Source organism: Megalops cyprinoides, chromosome 15 (assembly GCF_013368585.1).
Source record: "Megalops cyprinoides isolate fMegCyp1 chromosome 15, fMegCyp1.pri, whole genome shotgun sequence".
Taxonomy (NCBI): domain Eukaryota; kingdom Metazoa; phylum Chordata; class Actinopteri; order Elopiformes; family Megalopidae; genus Megalops; species Megalops cyprinoides.
In genome coordinates, this window is record NC_050597.1 from 8,370,168 (window position 1) to 8,398,137 (window position 27,970).

The following is a 27,970-nucleotide window of genomic DNA, read 5'->3' on the forward strand; positions in this document are numbered from 1 at the left end:
TCATATGTGTCTCTCACTGTAGGGTAGAGTGTCTGCTTCTCCCACTCCAGAGGCCATTTGGACCAATTTTAAAAAACCCTACAGTTCTGTAACTGATGAGTGTATCTTTTTCTTTTTTTCCTCTCTCTCTCTTTTCTCCCTTTTCCCTTTAGACCAACAGAACAGTGACATCAGAAGAAAGTCCATTAACTTCACACTGATGCAAGAAGCAGACCTGAAGACATGAGTCAACGAGCAATAAGAAAACAATCTGTAGGCATCCTCATGAGGACACCAGTTAATCACTTCCTCATGGTCATCAGCAACCGCAAAATGATCCAGCCCTGCCACCAGCTTCTGAATTATGAAATATGGGTCACCCAGCATTTGCCACACCAGACATCATTTCCGTTAAATCTCTACAGGCTGTATACCCCTAATGGGGTCACTGACACACCCTTACACAGCTGAATATTTACAGAAGCAGTTCAGATTAAGCATCTTGCTCAAGGGTACAAGAGCAGTACTCCACCACCTGAGAATCAAACGTACAGACTTCTGGTTACAGGTGGAGTTCCCTCACTGGTGTTGCTTCTATGATAAACCCCCCACACCGATGTTGTGACTGTCTTCTGAGCTATGGTGGAATGGCAGGCCAGTGACAGGAGCACTTGTAGGTCTGTCCTCTGGGTGTGAAGAACTCTCTGCACTCCCCTTATCCCACAGGAGATGTGGCTCATGTCTAGACACCATTCATAGAGGAACAAAGTGGGGGGTTTTTTTTGCCAAAAACAACTCCAATGACCAGCATCACCATCTGCAGCTAGCAGCACATTCTATTTTTGCTGTGGATGGTGATGCTGGTCATTGGAGTTGTTTTTGGCAACTCCAATGACCAGCATCACCATCCACATCCATATGCTTAAGTTCCTGGACAATGACCAGGAACTTAAGCATATCTCCCTGCAGGAAGCCCTAGTGCTTTTCCACTGTCTTTTAGAAACAAGAACTCTGGACCCTTATGTCACAATAGGTCACATCCAATAAGCAGAATGTGGAATGTGGAATACCACAGGCAAGCTTCAGCTGCACGTTTTTTTGTTTTGTTTTTTTTTTTACATCTTTAGAGATGACTAATATAAAACATCAAATGTAACTCTTTAGCAAGTGTCTTTTACATTAGACATCAAATGTAACAAACTCTCTACCCAGTGTGCACAGTATAAAAAATGCAGAGATCAAAATTCTTCAACTTTCCCTAAGAATGTTTATGTCTTCGCTTGCATTCAACCAATTGATATGTCTTGCTTTGTGGCAGATAACGATCATGATATTCTGAGGTACACCAAAACTAAAATATGAACGACAAATGGCTGATTAGCACGTGTGGCTACATTATTAAAATGCATAAATACACAGCAGCATTGTATGTGCTTATGGCTGTCATTTTAACTTGAAACATTTGGTACAATAGCGGCAACTATCAAACATTTTATTATCTCTGGCTGAAATAGAAGCCGGTCTTCCCATTGAAATCGGATTTCTGACTGAACATATAATTATGTAATATCCTCCCCTCAAAAGTCACCAAGACCAACCATTTTAGGGTGACCTGGCCAGCTCCAAACTGGCCTCCCTGCATCTACAGCCAATGAGCTACTGCTGCGCTGCCCTTGGTTATATGACTGTGCATGGGCTTATCCAGATATGAAAAAGACTACTAAAGTAACCATGCAGACAATTATTTCCATGTCCAAACTGCTTCCTTATTCCCGAAAAGAAGTGTATTTTATATGTTGTGATACTGGGTATGTTATCAACTAAGTGATGGGTCTGCAGGTCATACTGCACACCTGTGAAAGAGTTCTCATGGTTTCCTGCAGGAATAATCATCATGACCTCAATATTTTCCTTTGTATTTTCCCATTTCCATTGATCCGCGTTGCCAGAAGTGCACTTCTCAGTGCTTGACTAGGAAATTCTTACTCTTTAGCCTTACTCAAAAATGAGAGACAGAGGAGCACTCAAACCTACGGCAAAAAGGAGAATAAAACAGTCGTCTGAGTTGATAAGTTTAGTGTGATGAAAGAGGCACAGCCTACTGTGGGAATTCCTGAAGAGAAGCCAACTCTACAGTACTGTTATCTGCAGTCTCTGCTTTCTGCTGTTCATTTCCTGTCTCCGTACTGTGAGTACATCTGTAGTTACTCTTCCTTCATTCTGCTGCCTCTTGTACCACTGCCTGCTCACTAGAGATGTGATTATCATCTGCCAAGAGAGTTAGAATGACATGCAAATTGGACTGAAAAACACAGTTTTCAATGTACTTTTTTTAAAAAGAGTGGATGATTTGTGGAGATAAACATAGATATCGCCACAGCATAAGTGCATCCAATTGTCTTACTTTAGCCAAACAAGTGAGAAGTGAGTGAGTGTGTGTGTGTGTGTGTGTGTATGTGTGTGTGTGTGTGTGTGTGTGTGTGTGTGTGTGTGTTGGGATTTAAAGGTTCATGGCTCCTTTGTACATACTGTTTTCTTCAGAGGTTCAGAGGATGAACATTTGAATATTTGAACATTTCTTCTTACTCGACAACATTACATTCTGTATTACTGTATGCTTCCCCAACAGGCATTATCAGATCTGTCCTTGAGTGTTTTCTTTGAGTTCATTTGCTGATACCTTCTTTGTCTAGATCAGTTAACAAATGAAAGGTAACAAAACTGGCATAGTCCTTGAAGCGTAGTGTTGGTTTTGGACTAAATAAATGCTAAAGTTTAACTGCATTTTTAATTCATAATCCTTAAATAGTAGATGCTGTTTATTCCCCCAAAATCATACCATCTAACACCATATGTTTCAGTTATTTCATGCAGTATTTTTGTGAAAAGAATAAAAAGCTTCATAAAATGTAAAGCAGCAAAAACATATTTATTACCTGAGGAGGTATTCAGTTAATCACTTTTTCCTGATTCTCTCTCTAGTTTATCTTCATGGAATGAATTTATAGTTTGCATTATTTTATGTTAATATGCCTTTTTAAAATTTAAATTACTGCTAAACCCATGATGTGTAAGAATTAAAAAATGTGGTGCTTGAATTTGTTACTGAGACATAACAAATCACCATGGAGATTTGACAGAATGTCCCACACTGAAAGACTGAGAGTCACATACTTATATTTCATAAAAACAATTCAGAGAGAATGCAAAATACATTATGAGACCTGCAATCATGATAGACCCCACCAAGAGGGGCAGGAAAATAATCTCCGCCATTATCCCATCTGCAAAACTCAAGGTTTTCCGTCTATGACAAAATTTTCCATTTGAAATAGAGACAGTTTCTATTAATCACTGTCATCACGCAAGGTCCTTGGGACCATTGTATAACTAATTACCTGTGAATTCACATCTTCTGTTTTTGGACCCTCTGTGCTCCTTATTTGTGTAAGCCCTCACTGTTGTTTATTTGACAAATCGTATTGTGAGACAGCACATTAAACAAAGAATTATTAGGGAAAATTATATCAATTAAAAGATCATGTGATGATACTGTTTTCATTCACAAATATGCCTGAATAATGTACAAACTGTTTTTTATTTAAAGAGTTCCCCAATTACATCACTGATAATAATACATCTCCGGCATTAAAATCCTTCTTTAAGTTCTAATTAATATGCAGAATACGGCTTGTGAGCATGACAGGGGATTATTATTGTTTGAATACTAGCCAGGCCTATATGAGTGAACTTGGATGAATGAAGATTAAGGGGAATGAAGACGGAGTGAATTCCATTTATCATCTAGAAAACCAAGACAAGCACAGAGAATATAAGACATGAGATTACATGAGATGGAATTAGCATGACTGTATACATATATTGCACCAGGGAAAGCTCTATAGAGGGCTTGAAATCATGTTTTATTACAGTTTAGCTCTTTGCTACAACTGCAGTGCAATTTTGCATCATTGTTCCATCATCAGCACTTTGAGCTTTGTTTGGGTGCTAAACAAACAAATGTATTTTATTATTATTATTATTATTATTATTATTATTATTATTATTATTATTATTATCATCATCATTATTATCATATTAGTGAAGTTAATTAACACCGTGAACTACCACAATAATAAGCATGCGTAAACCTGATGCACTGTGGATCTCTATTCCCATCCAATTTCTTTGAATATAATTTCTTCTACATCTGATGATCTCTTGCAATTTATTCCATCTCCACATTCGCATCCCATGACAAGTAATTTAATGAGAAACAACCTCTGAGCACCACATACAGCATGTCTAAAAATTTGGTGGCGTGGAATAGAACTGTCAGCTGGTCTACAAGTAAGATTCTTTACTGTGACTTTCAGATCTCCAAGGTACAGTAAAAACAGCTCTGTGGTTGCAGAAAAAATAATTGCTTCTTTTGCAATTGTAAATACAGACTGTGTAGTAATTTATAAAACAGTAAGTTCAACTTTCTGCCTCGATGAAACATGCAGACCTGAGGACTCTGAATGCAAACAGAGCACAGGAACAAACTAGGTTTGCATTTCAGAATGAATTGTATTTTTTGCTTCTTCAAGATTTTATTAGAACACAATATTCTGTAATGAGAAAAAAAGCTTTGCTATGACTGAAGAGACAGCTTTGCCCCTTCACTCTCCACCTGTGGCAGGTGGTGTGGTGGTGGAAGGTGCAGCTGACACACTGGCTGACCTATGTGTGTGTGTGTGTGTTTGTGTGCGCGTGTGTGCCATGTGTGAGGGGACTTACTGGGTCGGTGAGCTCGAGGAAGGCTGCCTGGTAGGTGATAGGGCTGCAATCCCGGGTGTTGTTGATCAGGGTGCAGGGCAGGAACATGGGCCCCAGGTCGTCTCCGTCGAGCACGTCCACTGTGAGTGTGGTGGTGGCGGTGCGCCGGTCGCTGGGGTACGGGGCACGGTCCTACAGGGGACATCACCGCTTCTGTTAGGATGTCATGTCTGCCATTCATGGACTTGTTCCATGACAATGCTAAGTCACCGTTCACCCTGAAAGGCTCTGAATGCACCAACAGATTCATGTATTCTCGCTTTCCTTCATAAATCAGTTTTTAATGTAAGCTCTACAGCTGCTATTAAGTGGGTATACAAGCATTGCCGCAGTCTTTCAAAAACATGTAAGATATCTAAGAGACAGGCATTGTCAACAAAAATGCACTCTACCAAGGCCAACGTATGAGAATTGCTAACACAATGACTTTGATATTTCCAGACTTGCCAAGTACGCTACTCCTACACATCCAAATAGCATCAGACACACACACATCCAATAAAATCATTGTCCGTACAGTTCCTGAGCCCTTCCTTCCTAAATGATTTCCCTACAGCAGAATAGTGGAGGGTGTGATGATGATGGCTTAATACTGCCAAAACAACTGAGCCCCATCCCAAACTGCCTTGGGCTACAGGACACTCCGGCTCCTCCAGGAGTCCCTCATACCATCCGGAGAAAAAGCGTCATCAGCCACAAGCCATTTCACTCGGGAAAAGCATCCATATTGCTCATCTCTCTGTCTCAGCCTCCATCATTTCAGTACAGCGAAAACAGGATGAGACTCATCATTCAATTACCCAACACATTTACCCAGAGTAGGTGAGAAGGTCTGTTACAATCAACAGAATCGGGAGTTACAAGCATATTGTTACAAATGGCAGCAATCAGAACTGGTTAAAGATTTCTATGAGGAAATGAGTTTAATCAAATATAAAATGTCAGCTCAGATGTGCGAACTAATGGACAAAATTTATACATTTCAGTCTTATCTCCTTGTAGCTCTAGGTTTGCTCTTGATGCTTCACACACATGTACAAAAGAAAAATCAATAAAGGACAGCAATATTATTCATAGTATAATCCAAACATTACACATCTCAAAATGTCTTGTCACATCCCTTACAGCATACCCCTTACATGAAATCAGCTGGATGTATGAAGAATTTGGATAAAACTGAATAACTGCTTTAATATTATATACAAAAATAAACTACAAGTATGTATTTAGCTAGAATTCAGTAAGCATCATTAACAAACCTCATAACCATCCACCAATCGGTCCCAAGGTATTGTGTCAATTGGACCAGAGGGAGACAGGCTGGGATCCCCGACGGGACACTGCCATCATACCTTTGAGCAATGTTCTTAGCATGAATTACTTCGGTAATTTGCTTCAGGTGTATGAATGCATAATGAGGAATATGTAAGCTTTGCAAGTCACCTTGGATAAGATTTACTGCAAAGCAAATGCATAAATCATGTCAGTTGTGGAGCGGTTAGACTGAATTCCAGCCACAGGTCCTGTACATGTACCGGCTGGCTATGTATCATTAATACCATTTCCTGCTGCTTTAACAGCCTGATAAATCTCCCAGAGTCTGTTACTGTTCTGATCTCTTCTCATCCAAACATGCATACAATGTTTTCAAATGCTGCACAGAAAAGACACAACCTAATGAGAAATCACTATTCTAGTGTATAATCCTTTCCATTAAATGGGAAGGATCAAAAAGAACCTTCGCAGCTCCAAAAAAAGGCAGCTGTTCTCACTATGCTTCATTCTTCCTTAATTCTGCCTAGAGTGTTCTCTGTTATGTAAAGCCAAAACTTAGACCATCAATGTTTTGCAAAATGAAATATTTAAAAAAAAAAAAACTTTCATAACTAGCTCCTATCATTACATGGTGGTATAACATCATCTTTTTTCACATTAAATATTTCTTTGGCATTTCTTGATTGAACCAATTAAAAATAAACATTGAAATTCTCCCTTGTCTGACCTTTTCAAAAGACTGTATCCACCCCTACTAGTTATGAAGACAGATTTCAGTACCATTTATTTGACATAAATTCTTGACAATTTGATGAGATTAGACAGAAAGTTCTTGGTGAATGCTTTATTCATCGCAGTTATGCCACGTATTTATGGCATACGCAGTATGTTGTTCTGCAGAGCGGGAGACTGATCACTTCACCCTCTGTGCCATGAGAACCAAGACTTACATTGGCTTGAATGATGACCAGGTAACGCGTTCTGTCTTCGTAGTTGAGCCTCTCTCTCAAGACAACCGCACCAGAGAGTGTTAGCGGAATGCTGAATGTTCTGTTTGAACTCTGCGGGAGGGACAATCCATGTTAGAAGAGGACAACAGGCAGTGGAAAAAAAGCCATTTCTTCTTTTCTTTCTATCCTATCTGATGTACTGCTACTGCCTGAGGCATAATACTGTTGCATAAGGCACTGATACTCTGTAATGCTTTATAAAGCACTGATACTCTGCCACACTACATGAACCACTGACACTACGTGACACTGCAGGAAACCCTCATACTCTGTAATGCTGCATAAAGAGCTAGTACTCTGCAATACTGCATGAAGCACTGACACTTTGTGCTACTACATGAAGCACTGATACTATATGACCCTGTGAAGCTGTTAGGCTGCTGCAGTGTGAGGTAGGGAAATTAGTGGCGTTAGCTTTAAGGTGTGGAGGTAAACGTCCAAACTGTATACATGGGGAGTGCGTAAAACAGAAACTTGTCCTGAACCAGGTGCCCACTAAGTAAATGAACAATTAACTGCAATTTTATACACAGGATGGTCTTGCTTGCGTCTAAACATCGTCTATACAATCAGTAAGTTCAATGCATTTCTCATACTGGATCATTCGGGTTGTACTGAATGACGTATTCGATCTGTCCGTTTGGCCCGTCATCGATGTCAGTGGCACCGTTGTTTCCGGAAAATCCCGTGAAGATGGTGGTTCCAACAGGTGTGAGCTGGAGGACGAGAGACGGAGAAACAGGTAGTGAGAGCTCCACCCAGCAGCAGCAACAACAGTACAGATGGACCAAAAGTCTGCATCCTAAAGGAAACCTGTCCAATATCTATAGAATAGATGGAACAGACTGATTCAGGGATGCTGTATGAGGCCTGTCCGGTGGCTTGCGTGACAGAACAGTCCAGTGTACGGCTGACCGCTGAGGGACACAGAATACCCTCTGGCTTTCTGAGGAAGACTGGCAGACAGCACTGGAAAAGCTCATTCCGCAGTCAGACAGGTGCCCCTGTATTGCTTTCACATGTGAGAATAAAAGGTTATAGCTCAGGGCGAGGTCAAGGGGGTTAGACAGCGCCGGGGACTGCCTTGTATTTCAGCTGCTGTGCTGGTTCTCTATGTATAGGGATCCAGGCTTCCTGGAAACACCAGGCAACAGAAATGGCAGTGACAGAAATATCCCAGAGAACATGGTTTTTGATGGCTCTATAAAAACCCATATTTCAGAATTTTTCCAATGTTTTGGTTGACATTAGTAATGTAATTAACATTCATATTGTATGGTCTATAACATTAGGTCTTTTTTTTTAAATGTGTCCTGTAATCCTAGGTTTGTTATAAACTGTGTAACATGAGGCCTGTGACGTGATTTGTAATATGAATGTCATATCAGTGTCTATAATGTCATATTTGTAACACGGAGCCTATAATGAAATATGAAGCCTGTTGAAGAGGAAAGGTCACCCTTGCAAAAACTGAGACTGCAGACATCAGCTGACAACGGAAGGACAAGATCTGCTTTGCAGCTGCTTTTGGTTTGCTGCCAAGTCTGATGCCATTATCAAGTACATGATGCTTCCCTTGTCCTACTTGTATGTGGAAAATTGCTAATTATCCATGAACCATAGCAGCACACACAATAAACTATGAAAACTCACAAATGACAGTAAACACGTATTTATTTATTTTCACAAAATTACAATGCCAATCATCTAGCTTGAGTTTCAATTGAGCTAGAGTTCATTAGGATTCTTATGTATGTAAAATGTATAAAAATACTGTGTATATAAAAATACTGCATATTTAGTGGACTGTCATTGCATTGAATTTGCTTAGCAGATACTCTTATCCAGAGAAACATACATATCTTATTTTCTCATTGTTATCCATTCATACAGTATATTTTACTGAGGCAATGCAGTTGAAGTGCCATTTACCCAGGGGAGCACAGCAGTGCCTTACCTGGGAATTCAATTGGTATCCTCTGGGTTATAAGCCCCGCTCCCTACTACTATACCACACCACTGCCCTTTGCTATGGTCCTATCAAAGAGCAAAGTATGACACACCAGCTTCAAAATCGGATCAGAATCAAAATCCCTTTGGTGGCCACGTAACTCGAAAGTGAGGGCTGAGGTTTACTACAATAAGTTCATGTTTGGAAAATTATAGTGCCGTTACTTTATGTGTTGATGTAGAAAAAAAAAATCTGTGCAATTATTAATGGTGGACAAACCCATATTCTCTAAATTCATGCTCAACACAGATTTGCTGGCAAATGCCCAGTCTTGTTTAAGTTCAAAAAGAGGATCTCTGTAAAGAACGCTATCTGCAATGTGGCAGATCGAAGTCACAAGTCATTCAAAGCACAGTCACAAAAAGAAAACGGATTACGTGTTGAAACAAATCACTAACGTTCACCTTTTCTCATGGTTTTTTTTCTCATGGTCTCAGGCATTTCTGCCTGTGATGCCAGATCTGAGCTCACATCAAATCACCCCTCCCAGCTTTCACACGTCAGAAGCGATGTCTCTAAAACCCTGATTAAATTCTCTACAGAGGTTCCTACCACTCAGGTTTCATAAGAGAAGTGATTACGGAATCACCCACATACTTCCCCGTATCACATTTTTTGAGGCACGCGTCAATATTTTGATTAAATCTCTGTTCATTCAATCAAGCACTCAACAATCAAAGTGGCCAGCTGGTGCTGCCCCCTGTGGCCGCTTTAGGACCCCTCGTGTGAGAATTTGAGAGGAGGTGTCCAACCAAATTACGAATGTTACAACTCATAGCCTTCGCGATTCGCCGCCCAGATCATCTGCTCGGCAGCTCATCAGTAGGAGATATCTCACAGCTGTGCACCTGTGAAATCATACCACCATGCGCTGCGGACTGATTACACCGGCTGACAACAGGGGGGCGTGAGCAAGAGCAGGCCATGGCCATGCATGCAGAAACTAAAACCAAGAACAAGCCTGTGTTTTCACGCGCAATAGAAAAATCCCCCCTGATTTGTGTTTCTTCGGTGCGCATGTTCAGCCAAGGCTAGCATTCTGCCCGGCTTTTGCTTCAGTCTGTAAAACTGTCACTTCTGTTTCATACATACAGTACCAGTCAAAGGTTTGGATGCAAGTACTCATAGAAGGGTTTTTCTTTATTTTTATTACTTTCCACATTTTAGAATAATGGTAAAGTCATAAAAAATTAAATAATGCAAATGGAATTACGCAGAGACCAAAAAACAAGACTATCCTTACATTTTCGATTCTTCAAAGCAGCAAAAAAAAGTTTTTTTTTAAATTACATTTTCTGGAAAGAAATACGTACATAGGCATCAACTTCGCTATTTATATTTGTCTAACAAATAAATTTAAAGCATTTAAGCATCAGTCTTTAGATCAAAATGTCTTTGAAAGCATGTTCCCCATTATATTAATCAGGTGTGTCCAAACTTCTGACTGGTACTGTAAGCGTTACTTTTACTTCAGTCTTACATGCAGCTGCATCACTTCTGCTTCAGCCTGGAAAACCTGCATCACTGCTGCTCTCTGACTTGGCCTCTGCCTCTTTTATCCACGGTGCGCCAGCCTCTCTTTGGAAAAGTTAATTTTATTTGGGAACTCTGGCCGACTGACTGATCATATTAATGCTGGATCCAACATCAGGTGCAAATGGGGTATTGTGGTTGAAAAAGAAAACACCAACAAGATACTAAAGGGAGGAAGCGGAGGCCCGAGCAGAATTACAGAATCGGGTCTAGTCAGCAACAGGGACTCCGTGTTCTTCTCTGCATGGCTGCTGCCTCGGGAGAGAAATCCACCAAGACAGCACTCTGGGGAACCAAGTCCAATTAAGTAAAAGCTACACAATCACTCCGTATCTACTCAATACCCTTTGTGCGAGCTTCTCAGGGGTGCACTCTGATCCATTTTTAGATATTATGGGTACGAAGTCCGCGCAACTGCGGACTGGCAGGTCACTGAAGTGCTGGGCCGATAATTAGACAGCACTCGCTCACTTGGTGAGAGCTTCTTTGCTGTCTGGTGCACAGCTTTACTTTTAATTATAAAACTGCATGCCACACACCATCACAATCGTCCAGAGACAAAAAACTACTATGGACAGACTGTTCCTAAGGACCCAGGTCAGGTCACATGGGAGGCTTTACACAGCAGCAAGAGCTCTGCATATTACAGGCACCAGTCCCATTACAGGTAATGCACCTTTATTTGTATTGCTTTGCCTGCTTTCAGATAGAGTACCTGTGACGGAGTGCCGTCACTACGGTTGAGTGCTCTGACTGCCATACCAACGAGCCTGGCTCTTTGGCGTCGCGGTCAAAGTCACATGTTTGGTACCCCATAGACCCGGGTTCAAGGCCGGGCGGGGCGACTGCTCTCGCCCTTCGCTACAGTACCCCTTTCATTATACCGTGAAAATTACACCCTAAAGGTCTCTCACACAATATTTCATGTATTAATGAATTAAAATCCCAAAACAAGTTATCTGTCATTCTACGCCTTACTCATAACCCACGCATCAATATTACAAAAATCAACACACTGACACTTTTCTATAATGTAACCTAAATAATGTAATACATTGTCATGAGGAGACATATGAGATACAAAAGTACAAACAGTTCTGCCTCCACATCTGTTGCTTTCTCCATAAACCCAGTGATCACCAATCTCATAATGATGCATCAGAAATGCAAAGAATAGCACTGACTTAAATTTGTCACTTAAAGCTAAGGACAAAGTGGTAACATTTAGTGTATGGTGCAATTATAAATGCTTACTAACAGAGCCCATCTGTTATCAAGGATGAAGGAAGTACTGCCAAAATGAGAGAATCCCACAGAGGGTTATAAAGTGTTCAGGCGAGGATGAAATATATACAGCACAGCAACAGCAGATTAAATGCAAAATTGCACATAATTATCTCAATCTGGCAACCCTCACCTCCATCTTAAAAACACATTTACCAAAGTTTATTTATGTTGGACTTAACATAAACTCTGAAATTTATCATAATGTTCAATGCAGTTACATGCATTTATAACAGCTGCTTGTTCTGAAGTGTTATGAGCAAAGTATTCTGTGGTGAAGTTTGAAAAAAGGCCTTACAGCGGTGGTGGAAACTCACCTCATTTATAGCTACATAGTAGCGTGGCTGCTGGAATCGAGGGGAATTGTCATTGCGGTCCCTCACAACGATCCGGACCTCATGAAAAATGACCGTACCAACCAGCTCATTTGTGCACTGAATCTGCACCACAATGGTCTGAATGGAGGTGGGTGGCTGAAAGGAAGAGGACCATTAGGACTAAAAGTTGAACCAAAAAAAAAAAAAAAAAAACTAAACTGCGAACAACAAGCTGGTCAGCATGGTACCCCGGCAACCAGCAGAACAACATGATACTGACAAAAGAAAGTAAAATTAACGTTTCCAGCAGTGGTTAATATATTAGTTATATAAGTTATTTATATATGTATAGAGAGAGGGAGAGGGAGAGAGGGAAGACATAATTTGTTGGATACTACTGTAGTCTTGTCATAAGCCATCACCTATCCTCCTTTGAGGAGCTTTTATGTACCTCTAATATATACCTGTGCACAGAGCTTGCTGAGCAGCTTTTCATGACCTACTGTTACACCTATGCTCATTTATTTGAACGCATTTGTTTCTGTGGGGCTGTTTTGATCATAGTCTATTCTTTCATACTTCATTTGCATTCAGTGATATGCAAAAAAGATCATTTGCAATATCTTTGCATGCTTAACCAAAGACTTTCAAAAGTGGTGACTCATCCTTATGCTTAAATAAGGCTTTACGGTCTTGATCAAGATCACTACAGCATCCTGGTGTGGGAGAGTGCGACAAATGTAACCATGACAACCTACATACTCACATCTCTGTCCAGAACTCGTCCGGTGCTGTTCAAGAAGAGCCTCTGTCGCACAGGGTCCAGGATGACCCAGTGGTCATAGTTGTCCAGCAGAAATAGTGAAATGGTTCTGTCTGGATCTTGAGCTCTTCCATTGATCTGCATATTTTCAACCAGCACCGTCCCTGGGAAAATCCAGAGCACACAGCATGTTTCCTTTGCTTGCTAATAGTTAGGGAGTAATCAGAAATTATTGCATTTGGAAAAATGGATAAAATCATGCCAGCTATGCCCCCTTTCCATAGTATGTGCTGCATTTCAGCACAAGCATAAACCAGAATCAAAAGAATCAACTACAACATGGTACAATACAGTCATCTAAAGTAGAAATAGAAACAACAAAACACCAGCTACAATGGTAGCATCAATAAAACAATAAAACAGCTATACTGAATGTATTTGTCTCTCTGAATTCATACATTAAAAAACTGAATAATGGACATGTAAAATGCAATTTAGCTTCAATTTCAATCTTTGACCAGGTTCATTAATCTAAAGGCCCTTTAGAATATTTCTCCCACAGTGTTTGAGTAATACCTCTAACCCGAATCTCTGCATGATGAATTAAATTCTGGTAATATTCACGGGGTGGAGAAATGGTCTTCCCCTCACCAAAGTCAATTATATCCCACTTTCATTAATGCAAACCTAGCATTATCTCTTTTTTTCATATTTCTATGGTAAGATGCAGTCCGCTCTTCTGGTTTCTATCTTACACAGGTTCCCTAGACATGCTCCTGACACACCTACTCTCTCACGTGTCGCTCTGACACACACTAGGGCAGTAATGGGGTATGGGGCAGGGCTTCAAACCCAGATTTGCTTTCACCGTGACAGTCCCACTGGCTCTCCTCACCCAACCGCACCCACTGTCTCTCTCACGCCACCCTCACCACCCTTCCCAAATGTCCCGCTGACCTTCTCTTTCAGCTCCCCCTGACATGCCCGCCTCTCCATCTAAGCTCCTCCCCTCAACACCAATCCACCGACTCACACTGCAGGCATCACTTCTGCCTGTCACCAGCTCTTTAAAGGCTCCGGCTCCCACACCGTGGCCCTCCCCCTTGGGCCACAGTCACAGCTGTGCTAATTGGTTGGCCCCCTAGAGACTCTGCTAGACTTCACACGTCTCCAGTCTGGCTGAGAGCACTATCAGACCAGTTTATCAGGCCACCGCTTTGCCAAATCATTCCCCGCCGTGAAACCAACTGCACCGAATCTGAAAGCCTGCATCGGTACGCAGCAGTAGAGGCGAGATGTCATTTCGCAAGCTAACTAGCTATATTGGAACTGTAAACATCCTGTCCCCGTAGTGTCGCTATACTTACTGTATGCACTTTTGTAAGTCGCTTTGGATGAAAGCGTCTGCTAAATAAATAAATGTAAATGTAAATGTTTATGGTGTGCACTCTAAATTGCTCTAACAAAGCCTTTCACAGCTGTGAAATCCAACTCTCCATCTTTGCTGTCTGTCTATTCTCCAGCACATACAGGACAAATTCCCCTTTGATATAGTCTGGACACCTTCATTATTAATATTGAGGGACATGTTACTAAAACAGATGGATTCTCAGGGCCAATGCTTCATCCAATGAGCAAACTATCAGCCAGGCTTGATATACCAAGCATTTCCCATATCTTGCAGTAAAGTGATTTAAAGCAAAAGAAGTTAGTAGGGAAATGTAATGCATGCTGCTGTAGTTCATATGGCTGGTAGAATGACTGATATATCTTAAAAGACATCCATTTTGGTGTTATAATCTCCGGATATAAGATAAATAAAGAAGGTGTTACAAATAGGTGGACATTAGGATGACGTTTTCTGGTCATCTTAACCATTAAAGAGCATAAATGCTGAAGAGGGCCCTGTTGCAGAAGACACGGTTAGACACGTTTTTGATGATTCCATTATCTGACTGTTGGTGCGGGAAGTCACAAGATGTGTAGTGCGTGAAGCACGTGTCGTGAGTGAGAACTTGGTTCAAGGTAACGGGAGGATGTTTTCACACACACACACACACACGCACACACAAACACACACATCTATTTTATACATGGCTGTTTAGACTGTATCGAGAAAACACAATAAATGTGGTATGTTTTAAAAATGTGAGCTGTGTAATATAATCAATAGCATTGTTCTAAACCATTACCACAATCATAACGAAATGAAGTTCAACGCTGGACAGCAAAGTGATCTTAAGGTAAATATTCTAAAGGCAAAAGCCAGGGCACATTCATAATACAAACAGCAAGTAAGAACGTGCGAGTCAGCATTCTGGGCTGGAAACTCTATAAGCTATATCCCCGCTAACCAAAAAGATTCTGCCTTCACCATTTTATAGCCTTTTATTTACACCAAAATCTCATTTCCAACTGGCTGCCTTAAGGGCAAAGTGACATAAATCAGCGTGCGTGGGTGCTAAACCCCCTTCAGTTCACTTATGTGTCTCATGTTTTAATTAGCAATTTCTTGCAGCTAAGCCAAACCACCCAACAGATGTCAAGCAACAACATCTGTCAGGCTCCATCATTATAGGGGGCTTACAATCCCATACAACCGCACACACTGGCAGAATGGAATACCACTAAATTGTACTGACTTTTTTCATCCCCCAACCAGAATTGGTTTTCAGGTTGCCTGCTGTGACCTTACTTGTTACATTCATATGTATATTTCTCACTATACAGATGTACAGAGTTAAAGTACAGATTTGTATAGGATATCAGCCTGGTGTGTCTGACTTCAGCAAATGGCTATGTCTTCAGGGACTAAGGAAAGAGTGAGTCGGTCCTCAATAAAGCAAACTAACAGTAATGCCCAGTGCCCTTCAACAAAAACAAATTTCCTAAAAAGGGTTCACTGGCCTTTACATTATCCAAGTCTGTTGTAAAGGTAACATTTTGATATGTATTACCTTAACTCTGGGTAGAAAAATCTATTTCCTGTTGGCAGGAAGCAACACTTGTTTTCGGTTCCATGGTTGTGTGAAAACCCATTTTGTTCCCATTACACAACAAATCTTTACACGTATCCTGTGGTGAATTTCTCTAAGAACCGTAACATTTCACTCAAGATTAATCAAAGGCAAGCTCCGGCAGCAGCTGGTTTAAGCATGCAGGTGCTGACCCCTACAGTACACAGAGCCAGAGAGGGCCAAAGCCTTTTAACAATCATTTAGGTGTAAACCACACCACACACCTTATAATAATCTACTTTTGTAGCACACATACATGTTTGCGCACATTCATACACATGATTGTTCTTGTGCTTTCCTATCACATTCTGCAGAGGGGATGACCAATTGTAATGCTACTCACTTCGCTGACATGCAATGTGTGCAAAGTGATAAATGCAACTGAATCCGATGTCACTGTGGCAGAAATGAAATGTGTCTCTTTGCATGTCAAAACACATTTAAACACATTTAAATGAGGAAAAAGGAAAAAAAAAAGAACTCCAAGATTTTGCCCTCGTGTAACTGCAAATTCAGACTGAATATCTAACTGTGATTTCACTGTATTTTAAAAACTTACTGTGAAAGAAAACTCAAATCAAATATGGCATTGAAACATTACATTATTGTCATTTAGACAGAGTGATTTGATACATGTGGGTTACAATTTTTATCCATTTATACAGCTGGATATTTACTGAGGAAACTGTGGGTTAAGTGCCTTGCCCAAGGGTACAACAGCAGTATCCCCTGTGGAGAATATTCCCGGCAACTATTTGGTTACGAGCCCTGATCCTTATCACTAAACCACACTGCTGCCAACCTTCTGAAACAAACTATAACAATGCTCTAATATGAAAAAACCTGTAATTACACGCGCTGATAAACATGGCGAAAATGGGAGGCACGGTTAAATACCTGGCTGCACATGCTACCAACCGTTATATTCCAACAGAGTGAAAAACTCCCTCAAATGTCGTGGTTCCCATTCAGAAATCCACATCTTGGACGCCACTGAGTTGATGATACCTGAATAGCACTTGGAATAGCACCGTTGGAGTTGGACTGTGCAGTGATACCTCTAGCGCCTGCATTCTGTCCCTATCTCACCACAGGATAGCCACGCTAATCCTCCTTATATCAAGGTGTGCTGTGTCAGCCTATGAAGGCCAAACCACCCTTGACAGACATTACCCAATGGCAAATAATGTGACCTGTGAATTCTCAGAGCTCATCATACTGAGGAGACACAGACACGTTGACTCGAATCTACTATAAATGAACTATAATTCAGATATCTGTATAGCAAGAAACTCTACACTGTAAAAGAGAAAAAGTGATATCAAAAGTGAGCAGTGACCAGTTTGCAGTCTGAAAAATATTTTTTCATCCACCAAGTTAACACGGGCCTTTTCAAATAAGGATGAAAAGAAACACACACAGCACGAGAAGGCTACAAGATGGTATGGCGTGCTGACGAGGTACTGTTCCTTAGAAACAGCAGGTTCCACACACCCACTCCACCACCTCTTTCACTGCTAGCTGAGGAGTGATTTGCTCACCACCAGAGCTGCAATTCCTATCTCCACTTTTCAGAGAGTCTCCTTAGACAATTTATGCAGACCTTCAGCTGGGTACTGCACCAATCCTGTTTTGTAAATCAAAATCTTAATTTGGATGAGTGAAATGAGAATAACAAATACATTTGTATATCAAATCCAATGGGACATTTGCACAGACGTCAGACTCACATAATGGTGCAATAAACATAAGATAATTATTATAAATAATATATGCTCTGAGAGGATTTACTTCACACCAGAAGGCTATAAAGCTTTAAATCCACAAAACTATGTTTTAAAGTATCTGTAATGTTACCACTCCATAGCTTCCTGAATCCTACATCAGTGAAAAAAAATAATCAAGTAAACAAGATTCTCTGTAGAGTTAATCAACATACAACCACGCATTTCAGGCTAAGGAGCAAATCAGTGACATGAATTTAAGTCAAGGACTAGGCAAAGATTATACTTAAAAATCAGTAGCCTTTGTGCATGAGAGCTGATACCTTAAAAATGCCCCTCGAAATGCAAACTAGTTTTCTCATATTTTCCCATACACTACTGTATAATGGATTAATTTCAAGACTCAAGTCATAACTGTCAAGATCAAGGACTCTGAAGCACATCTGCTGTGTATTCCAATGAGCCTCTTCACAGAGCTCCACAGCACACACACTGCCTTTAAATGTTATTTTTTTAATACCAAAGCCCAAGACTTCATTTCATTCAACACTGCTAACTGTGTATGACAATGCACGCAGACACACTTTTAGTCTGGAGCACATAAAATCTCAGTGATTCCATCAGTACGGGGTTAAAAGTTCACACACTGACTCACACTTTCCAGAGAAATCATTCAAAAACAAAAAAACAATTTCATGTACTCCAGCCAGAAAACACCATTCAAACCATTTCCTACATCAACACTGTTTTTTGTGAACAGGTAAGTATTCATTTTTCATATTGTTGTTTAGACAAGACCGTGAAAGCTGCAAACATATCATTGTGACTCATGCTGTTCTAAACAGAGAGAAATCAGTCTTCTTAAATTAAATATTATACTAAGCACACTGAATTTATTTAGTGAATTTCTGAAAATTTTGAGAGATACTTGGGCTATTTTTACAGAAAAAAGTACTGCAAAATAATTTACACAAATATTTAAAATGAGTTTTCTGAATTACTTTCCGACGGCCCTTATGCTGTTATGTGCATCTGCCACATCCTCTTAATTAACTGAAATTACAAACTGTATCCAAATAATCACTCAATCACATATTTTTGTTGAATATCAACTGTACAAACATGTGAGCACTGCCTGTATGATAATTATAGAGATTTATGACTAAAAACTAGTTCTCTACATTTAATCATTTATGAATATATGATATACATGATCACTGGCAGCTCTGGGCTTCAGTCAATGTAATTGGGTGGTAGGACATTTGAAACACTATGCTCTCATTCAGAGATTGTAAAATAAAAGAGAGCTTTGAATACATTAAAGAAACTTGGTGTCTGTCACTAGCATCTTGACTATTAATGTCAGAATGTTTAGCTCATTAGTGGTAGTTCAAAACAAAGTACTTTCGTGATACTGAAATTCTATTTAAAGAAATTTGCTTTTATCAATTGATGCGACTAGACATTTTTTATAATGAAGAGTGCAGTTTTTGCTCTTTGATTAAATCTGTCTTGCAAGCATATAGCCAGCACTGATGTTATTTCTGATTTTTTATATCAAAACTATGTAGTGATAGTAATATATAATTATTTGTTAAAACCAATTACCAGTGTGTGGAAGGGTCAAAATAAGTAATTCATGTTAATCATATTAAAAATAAAAGAGTTATTCATTTGGAATTAATTACATGCTTTAGCATTCAAAGACCTAAACCCAATACATACACACAAACACAGAAACACACACACACACACACACACAAAAGCAACTAGGGTACAACTCTCAGAAAGCCTTGTAATCATGTCACATGTCATTAATGTGATCCAGTTTCACATGCCTGAGAGACCCTTGTTAATCTCAGAATTGCAAACTCTCCCAGAGTATTGCAGTGTGGGCTAGACAAATGGATAACCTGAAACGGAGAGGTACATATACACACACGCGCGCACGCGCACACACACACACACACACACACACATGCAGGCAGACGTTAGCGCACACATGTTCTGGATCATCTGCATGCAGATCCAACAAGTGGCAGGTACGGAGGCCTTAATCCCCTGCTTTTTATCTTCTGTCTTTAATTACACTTTCAGCATTTTTAATTATTTTCAGTGCATGCCCCTCTAGTTTATTTCAGCCAGAATAAAATATGGATGCAGCTCTGAGTATGGAGAAAGCTTTTCAGAGGCAAAAACTGGTCACAGCAAATGAGAGGTAATGCTTAGATGAGAGAGATGAGAGTTATGGCTAAGCCTTCATCAATCACCACAATACATTACTTGCATAGCAGAAACCTTCATCCATGGGTGACAGATACCGTAGCTTACATTTATTTGTACACATCATCATTGATGAAACTGGGCAATTAATATTTGACTCAATCCATTCAATCTTGCATAACTATTCATAAATATTCTTAAGCCTCACTCAGCACAATGTATGCTCTAGAGCATCCATTACATAATGATATTAAGATTATATAATGATTTTTCATTATTGTGGGATTGCAGTCTAAGAGATGGCTGTGTGGATCCTTTCTCTATGTTTACTTCTATTTAGAATTCTGAGATGGCTGCGCAGGAGAACAGACTGCCAAAAGGGCCACTCCATCTGAAACCTACTGTACTTCCAAATAAAATGACAAACTACAAAAAAGCACAAACAGATAAAGAAGGGTAATCCAAAAAAAGAAAAAAAAAAGTTTCCCCACATTGCTCAGATGTACGGAACACTGGTCATGGTGCTAAAGCAAATTAGACCAATACCACAGGGTAAAAGGTCATAAATTGATAAAGATCCAGGTGGAATGAGATGAAGATTCAGTAGGGGGATGAGAGAGCCATATTGATCCAGGGTCAGCGGCCTAGCTAGGCATTGTCTTATTTATTTTTTCCATCAGCCTTATACACGGCCTTCTTTAGGCTTCTACCCTCTGTATTCACCACACTTTCCTTCTCACTCCTTCGGTACTCAACTGACATCTGCAAAAGGTCGTAACTGATTCGGTTCAATAGCAAACTCCCTCCTGCCCACCATCCTCTTCCTTTCCTTCCCGTTTTTCTTTGTCCTGAAGGTAGAGTAGAAAAAAACAAAACAGGAAACCTACCGAGTGATCAAGTGGAATTCATCAGCTAAGCCCTACCTCTCATGATTGTGAAATGACACATGGACAGTTCTGCCAGGATCTACGTCTATGGCTTCCTCCAGTTAGTGACCTTCTGTCCCCTGCTATGAATGCGCTGGGCCAAAAAGGGGAATTATACTTTCCACACCTGACACCCCCATAATTGCATAAATATGCAAGAACATGAAAAAAATGGCATGAAGAGATGGTGAACAGCACTTGAGGATGTTCAGTAATTACCAAGCCAGGGAAGGATAAGGTCTGACCTGTTCACCATTGTGATTTAAATCCAATTTAATTGAGCACTGTTTCCCAAAGTCACTTCAGTTTATGTGCTCTGGCAGTACACATAAAATTCTCCACTTATGTCACCCTTTTCTTTAAAGCCCTCTTTAATCAGTTACTAAGCAGTTAATAAATACATTACTACAAATTAATTAAGCATGACTTTTTAATAGCAGATGCTAAACAGAATATGAGAAAGCAGTAAATTGGTAATAAACTGATAAATTAATAGCACAACATTTTTGAGAAATTATTTGTTGAAATATGTACTGTCCTTCTGTTTATACTGGTGATTCTTAAGTTCATCAATTAAGATTACGGTCAAAACCCAATGTGGCTATCTCACTTTTTCTGTTCACACCTACAGACAGGTTCCATTCCTTTTCCATAGACTGAAATCAGATTAACAGCTTCTAGTGCTTCGAAAAATGCATTAGCTTTCTCTTTTTGATAAAAATTTACTTTTAAGTGGTAAACGTACAAGTGGGCATGGAATCTGTCAAACTGGCCCTGTCTTCAAAGGAACAAATTAAAAAGGCTGTTCTCCATTTGCAAAGGTCAGCTTCAATTCATGTTTGCACTGCCAGCCCCCAAAGAAAATACATTCCAAATTATTTTGCAGAGGTAATGTAAAAAGTATCAAGAAATGATACATATACTCAAAAGGAAAAAAAAAAAAAAACACATATTAAAAAAATTCCATATGGTATGGAATTGATCCCAGCCGCATCAACAGCCAGCAACCTACAGCAGGGGAACAAATCAGCTTCATTCTGCGAGAGGTAGCGGTGGGCGGGTGGTTTCCTCGTCTCATCTCTCTCAGGCATCCTGCAATTGTCTGCTGCCTGCGGGTTGTTCAGATTATGTCAGTGAGGTAGTGCCCACACTTCAGCTGGCACCCGGGTCACTGTGATGCGAAGTTGGAGTTGCAGTACAAAAAAAAAAAAAATAGCTGGCTGCATGTGAATGTATTGGCAGACTGCATTCATCTCACTCCAGCACTCCTGAACGACTATAGTAATACCAACAATGACCCTGTGCCATTTACTTTTGTGCCATTAAACCTGATTTAAAGATAAAGAATTTGGATATGATCTCAATATGTTACAGTTGCTTAGCAGACATGCGGATACTTGTATCTGGAGTGACTGGCGTAAGATGCATATTTTACAATTTATCTCTTTATAGCTGGATATTTACTGAGAGGATTTATGTTAAGGTTTTTGCCCAAGGGCACAACAGCATTGGACCCACAGGGGAATTGAACCAGACAGCTCTGAGTTACGGACCCTTTCTTACCATTATACCACACTGGCCAATCACATATGGTCACACAATAGAGAACTTCAACAGACCGACCACAAACAGACCATTTCACAAACATAGCCCCTGTCATTTCTTTTTTTTCTTTTGAACAAATATTTATAGGTTTTCTGTTTTTTTAATTATTTGCCAGAAGAAAAAGAATACAGGGATTACATGTTTGTATTGTACATGATTGTACGAAAACAAGCACAGTTACCAGAAATAAAAGTTATTCCACTCATACAGTGCCTAGTCATACATAAAGTATATGGTCCTACTTAAAATTACCAGCAGCACAGTTCACAACAGGCTTTTGACACTAGCCCTGTGGATTGTGGCTGTGGAGCTCTGTATAGCTAGGATGTAACAATGCAGCTGTACTAATTTTAAGTTAATCCATGAGCAACCCATCCCTTTAAAATCGTTTTCTTAGCCGCCATAAATAGACATCTATGCATGTTAAATGGATCTGAGAGTCATCCTCAAGTAGTAACAGGCTTGGAGACACAGGCAAATCCATGTTAAGTAGTTCAGACAAGAGTAGCCCAACATAATTCCAGAGCTGAGCTACTGTTGGACACTCCCAGAATTTATGGACAAACATTACACTCATACTTAATAAACACCTATTACATCATTTGGCATCTGAGAGTTTCATTTGAAATCTATAATATGGGTGCTAAATAAAATTTGCCTGCTTAAAATGGATAAATTTGTGTGCCCAGTTCTTAGGGGACGTGAACATGTTATCCCAAATGTTATCCCAGTTTGCCTGCAAATCCAATGTGGGCTCTGTCTCCCCAGCAAAAGAGATTCCTTATCATGAGATATGAATTCATCATACAAAAGAGAGACAGAGCAGGCCTCTTATTGAGGTATGAAAGGAAAGCCTTGGCTAACGGATGAGTGCTAAGGGAAGTATTCCAGGAAACACCATACTCTTTTAATGCTGAATGCAATTTAAGATACAGAAAAATAAGACCCAGGAAAGGAATACTTTCTTCTCATATCCTGAAAACAGACTATGCTTTTATCATCAAAAATACCAGCCAAGGAGTGGACATTTCACTGAGGTTTAATATGGATCTCTTCTATGGCTCGCTATGAGAATTGAAAGCTTGGATCAAACCAAACAGAGATCTAAAGTAAAGTAAAATAACCAGTGCTACAACTTACCTGACAGTTTAGGGTACTGTAAGACTGTGAAGCGTATTCTGGGATGCCTATCATTCCAGATAAAGTTGCAACAAATAGAATCTAAATCTTGAAAGACCTTTCACACATGCACTTATAGGAAGTGTAACTATATTCATTTTTAAGACAGACATTCTACCCTGGAGAGTGACAATCAAAGGAGACCATCACACCAAATCCAACCTAACCTTTTTTAGTGCTGACACAAAGTTGTCTTTACAGATTGCAAGAAAATTGGATCAAATCTGAATTCCCAAATGAGTAAAGCCAGAATGTTGTGCCTGAATTGATGCTGGAAATGAGGACTGTTTACGAGCAGAATTAAGTGGCATCAGAATGGCCTGGGGCCGGTTTATTGCATATCCTGAAAGTGAGCCAAACGTTTCAAGTATTTCTAGGGAAATAGGCAGTGTTTTCAAAATGTCAGAATGATAAAGATCATTTCTTTGTATAATAATTTAGAATACTTTCAATTTGTTTTAAAAATCACGTCATCTAGCACAGAAATGCCGTCAATCTCAGAATATCATACCCTGATCATGAGTAGTACTCCTCATTTAGCTACATTAGAACTGAATCAGTCAGTCAGTCGGGCTCATATTCAAACTAATTATTCCCATGCGGGGCAGCACAGAGCTACTATTATAGCTAGCAAAGACACTGTAGCTAATAGAGACAAGAACAAATGCCACATATATGTTTGTTTGCAATCGGCAGTTGAATTGAATGGAAGTTGAAATAAAAGAATATAAAGGCTGAGATGAATGAGGAGTGTAGTGCTTAATGTTAAATATTATATTTTAGATTCTATTAAATATTAGTTTTAAAAAGTACAACAAAAAATCACTATATTTTGATTTCATGTCTCATAGGACACAAGCCATCTTAAAGAAGTCTTTAGCCAGCATGGGAGACATCTTTAAAAAAAGAGCACTTGATCATCCTTCCCCTCCATGGAGCTGAGATTATAGTATAGAAAACATCCAGCCAAGTAAGAGTAAGGAAGATAATGCTACATATCGTGCCAGGTAACAGTCAGAAAGACTACACTATACATGCTTCCCATACACACTCAGGAGGATTATACTATATAATAAAAGTCAGGCAAATTATGCTACATTTCCTGTTGACTAAGAGTTAGCAAAACTACACTAGATAGGCTGCTAAGATTCTGCCAAGATCAGACTGTATGGCATACCAAGAAACCATGGTGCAGTGTATGTGTTCATGCCATATCACCAAGATGTCGTGAACACATCACGAAGATGATACTACACGTCCTTTCAGGTAACGGTCGGGAAAGGCTGCTTTTCTTATGGTTCCTATCCCATCTAAAACCACGCAGGAAGAGTGTACCATATATCCACTAAAACAAGAGCAAGGGTGATTGTGAAGAAACAGTAAGGACAATTACATGACATGTCATGCCAAGGAACAGTCAGTACAGTAGTTTTCATACCTATCTAACTAACAGGCAGCAAGGTATAACTTGCAAGGAAAGAAGGTTTCCTCCTACTCCAGAACAACTATGTACTGCTATGAGGCAATCAGTAAGGCAGAAATTCAACTGCAAAACAACCAGTTTCTGAAATGATTTTAAAAAGAAAAAGGTTTTTGATTATACTGAAGTCATTTTTGTGCTAGGTTATTATGTAAAACATAATTATAACTTTTCTTTTGTCAAATTTCACAAAAATACACCAGGTTAAATAAAGCTTTGAATGAATTGATGTGATTGATAGATAGGTAAAACACATTAAGAAGCATAATAGCTTTGGTATATAAAGCTGGTCCTGTTTTGAATTTTATTTCACATCCCCCAGCCTTAGTACTTCATCAGAGAAATAAATAACCGGCTCAAGGTGGGAGGAACCTATATCCAAGGTAAATGGCTGGTTTATGAAAAAGATTATAACAAATCCACCACACACCGAGCATCTGCAAGCTCTTTCGTAAACCATTGTCCCTCAGTTCTGCCCACATTAAAATCACACAATGCCTTAGTGTTTTGCAGCTTCACACTCAAGACAATTCGGAGTAAAACACACACTTTGACAAATAATGCACAATAATGCCTCAAAGAAATACAATTAACAATGGCCTCACTGGCATGTTTCATCTCAATTACAGTGCAAAATATGTGTAGATCCCATCGGGATGCAAAAAGAAATAACAAATTAATTGTGTAAGACAAATACGAAAATGAAAAATCCATCTGCTGTGACTGCAGCTCATTAAACGGTTTTAACCTGTTATGCAAATACCTGCAGGGGCTGCAGCACAGCGTATGCACCTGCTTAATTGCAAAATGCATTCGCTCTCCGCTCGCAGATGGAGCTCCCACCCAGAGCAGCTTCTGGGCAGTCCGATAAGCTCAGGAGATCGCCGCCATTATGGAACTGCAGTGCAAAAAGCCTGGCTGCTAGTCGGTGTGGGGCAGAAAGCTGTGCAACTCACACCTCTCACACATGCCAAACACATCACTGATGTTCCACTGCAATTATGGCATCGGCTGGTGGCATCACGCCACTGAAGGGAAGCACTGTATTCACCAAGGGAAACATTATGTGTAACGATGCCCGTAAGTCTGTGCTTCACACTGTCCACAGTAAGCCACTTCCTCTTTTGTCTACAGCTGGGAGACACCTTCTCAAGAATGCACAAAGGCAAAAAGACTACAGAAAAAAATGTTTTTTTCATACATTAGATGCTAGAAAAATCTAATCTAAGTCTAAATCTTTGGTGACTACATATGAATACTTCTGCAGGCTAAATGCTGTACCCATTCAATACATTTTAATTTTAGTTGTACTTGTTTCTTATTTCATGCTCTTAAAGTTACTTTATTATCATGTTAAAACTCTCACCCAAAGCAACTTACAAGGCCATAACAGAAAGACACATTATATGGATCTTTAAAGTACTTGAGAGCTGTTTCTGCTGAACCAAGTCAGAATACATTAGTAAACATTCTTGACCAATTAACTGTAAACTGCTTTCTTTCTCTGACCCGAAGAATGATTAGAGACAACTCTGCAAAATCCATTTTAGAAACAAAAACACTCAACATGTTATTATCCCATGGCAGCCTACAGTCCACAATGTGAAGACTTACAAATGTCTTTCACAGTACACTGCATACAAATACATAATGGTTTTGCAAGAATAAGATATTTAAATCTTTTTGGATCAATGCAGTCAATGTCCTGTGTGCTTTGCCCTGTGTTCAGTCTTTTTTTACAACTTTGCAAGAAGCGGTATTATTAAACAGAAGAATCAGAAAGAATTTCCTTTCAGCACAGTCATCCAAAATGTCTCTTTATCAACTGACATAATAAATAGCCGACAAACCGAAATATCAGCTTCGGGTTTCGCATTTTCATTACACTTCTCAGAGCTGGCTGAAACATGTCTATAATCTTCTTGCAATAAATTATTTCACTGCTTGGCATATATCTTCATTCAAGGTGATTTTGTATACTTATTCTAAAATGTATTCTAAAAACGTAAGATGTTGTCCCCATTAAGCAATGTAGTAAAGGGCACAGAATCCAACAGTAAATCATTTGAAATCACAGCGGTCATGGAATCATTGCACAATCGTTAGAAAGGCAGTACATACCGTTGGGACTTTCTTCATCAATGGCCACGATGGTGGCAGGTGGGCCAGTCCTGGATAACTTGCATTCTGCACGTCAAGGAAAAAAAAAAAAAAAAGATAAAATGTTCCTGATGAGACAACACACTTTTTAGAAAAACACACCCACTGTGAACTAATGTTCAGCGGCACTACCACATGATGCACAGACGCATGGGTTTCTACGCTACCACCATGGGGGTCACAGAAGCACAATGCACAGCTGCTGCATACAATGGCTGTTACAGGCAATGGCTTAATCAAGAGCAGTGGTACACTCCGTGCATGTGGAGGGATCAAAGTGTTAGAAAAGAAAAGATTTACCATCTTACCCTCATACTGCCAGTCTGGGGGTCAATGTTAGTGTCACCAGCAGAAAGCAGAACAGAGTGATGGAAGAAAGAAAAGCATGAACTAGTTTGTCCCTCCAAAGCTGAGAGCTGATGTTAAACAGAAAACGAACAGTATCAAAAGTAAAAGGGCAACTGCTTCAAGAAGGAAAGGGAGATAAAGGAAATCACAGAAAGTTGAACAAGAGTATTGAACAACTTATCAGACACACAAGGTACAGTTTCAAGTTTTGGTCTCTCAGTGCCTCTACACCGTATGTACAAAAGAAGTAGGTCTTACAAAACAATCATAACACCTTCAACTGCTCTATATAACAGCCATAAACCTTTTCATAAA

General features: G+C 39.7%; 1 protein-coding gene across 1 annotated transcript in view; it reads right to left on the reverse strand.

Annotated features, from left to right (window-relative positions):
- The window catches only part of LOC118790297 (protocadherin-15-like), a 205,604-nt gene that overhangs the window by 90,418 nt on the left and 87,216 nt on the right, over positions 1–27,970 (reverse strand). Inside the window, 7 exon segments of the mRNA XM_036547202.1 lie at positions 4,762–4,932; positions 7,026–7,136; positions 7,682–7,801; positions 12,231–12,386; positions 12,997–13,157; positions 27,269–27,334; positions 27,616–27,630. Of these exon segments, the coding sequence (XP_036403095.1) occupies positions 4,762–4,932; positions 7,026–7,136; positions 7,682–7,801; positions 12,231–12,386; positions 12,997–13,157; positions 27,269–27,334; positions 27,616–27,630 (800 nt within the window).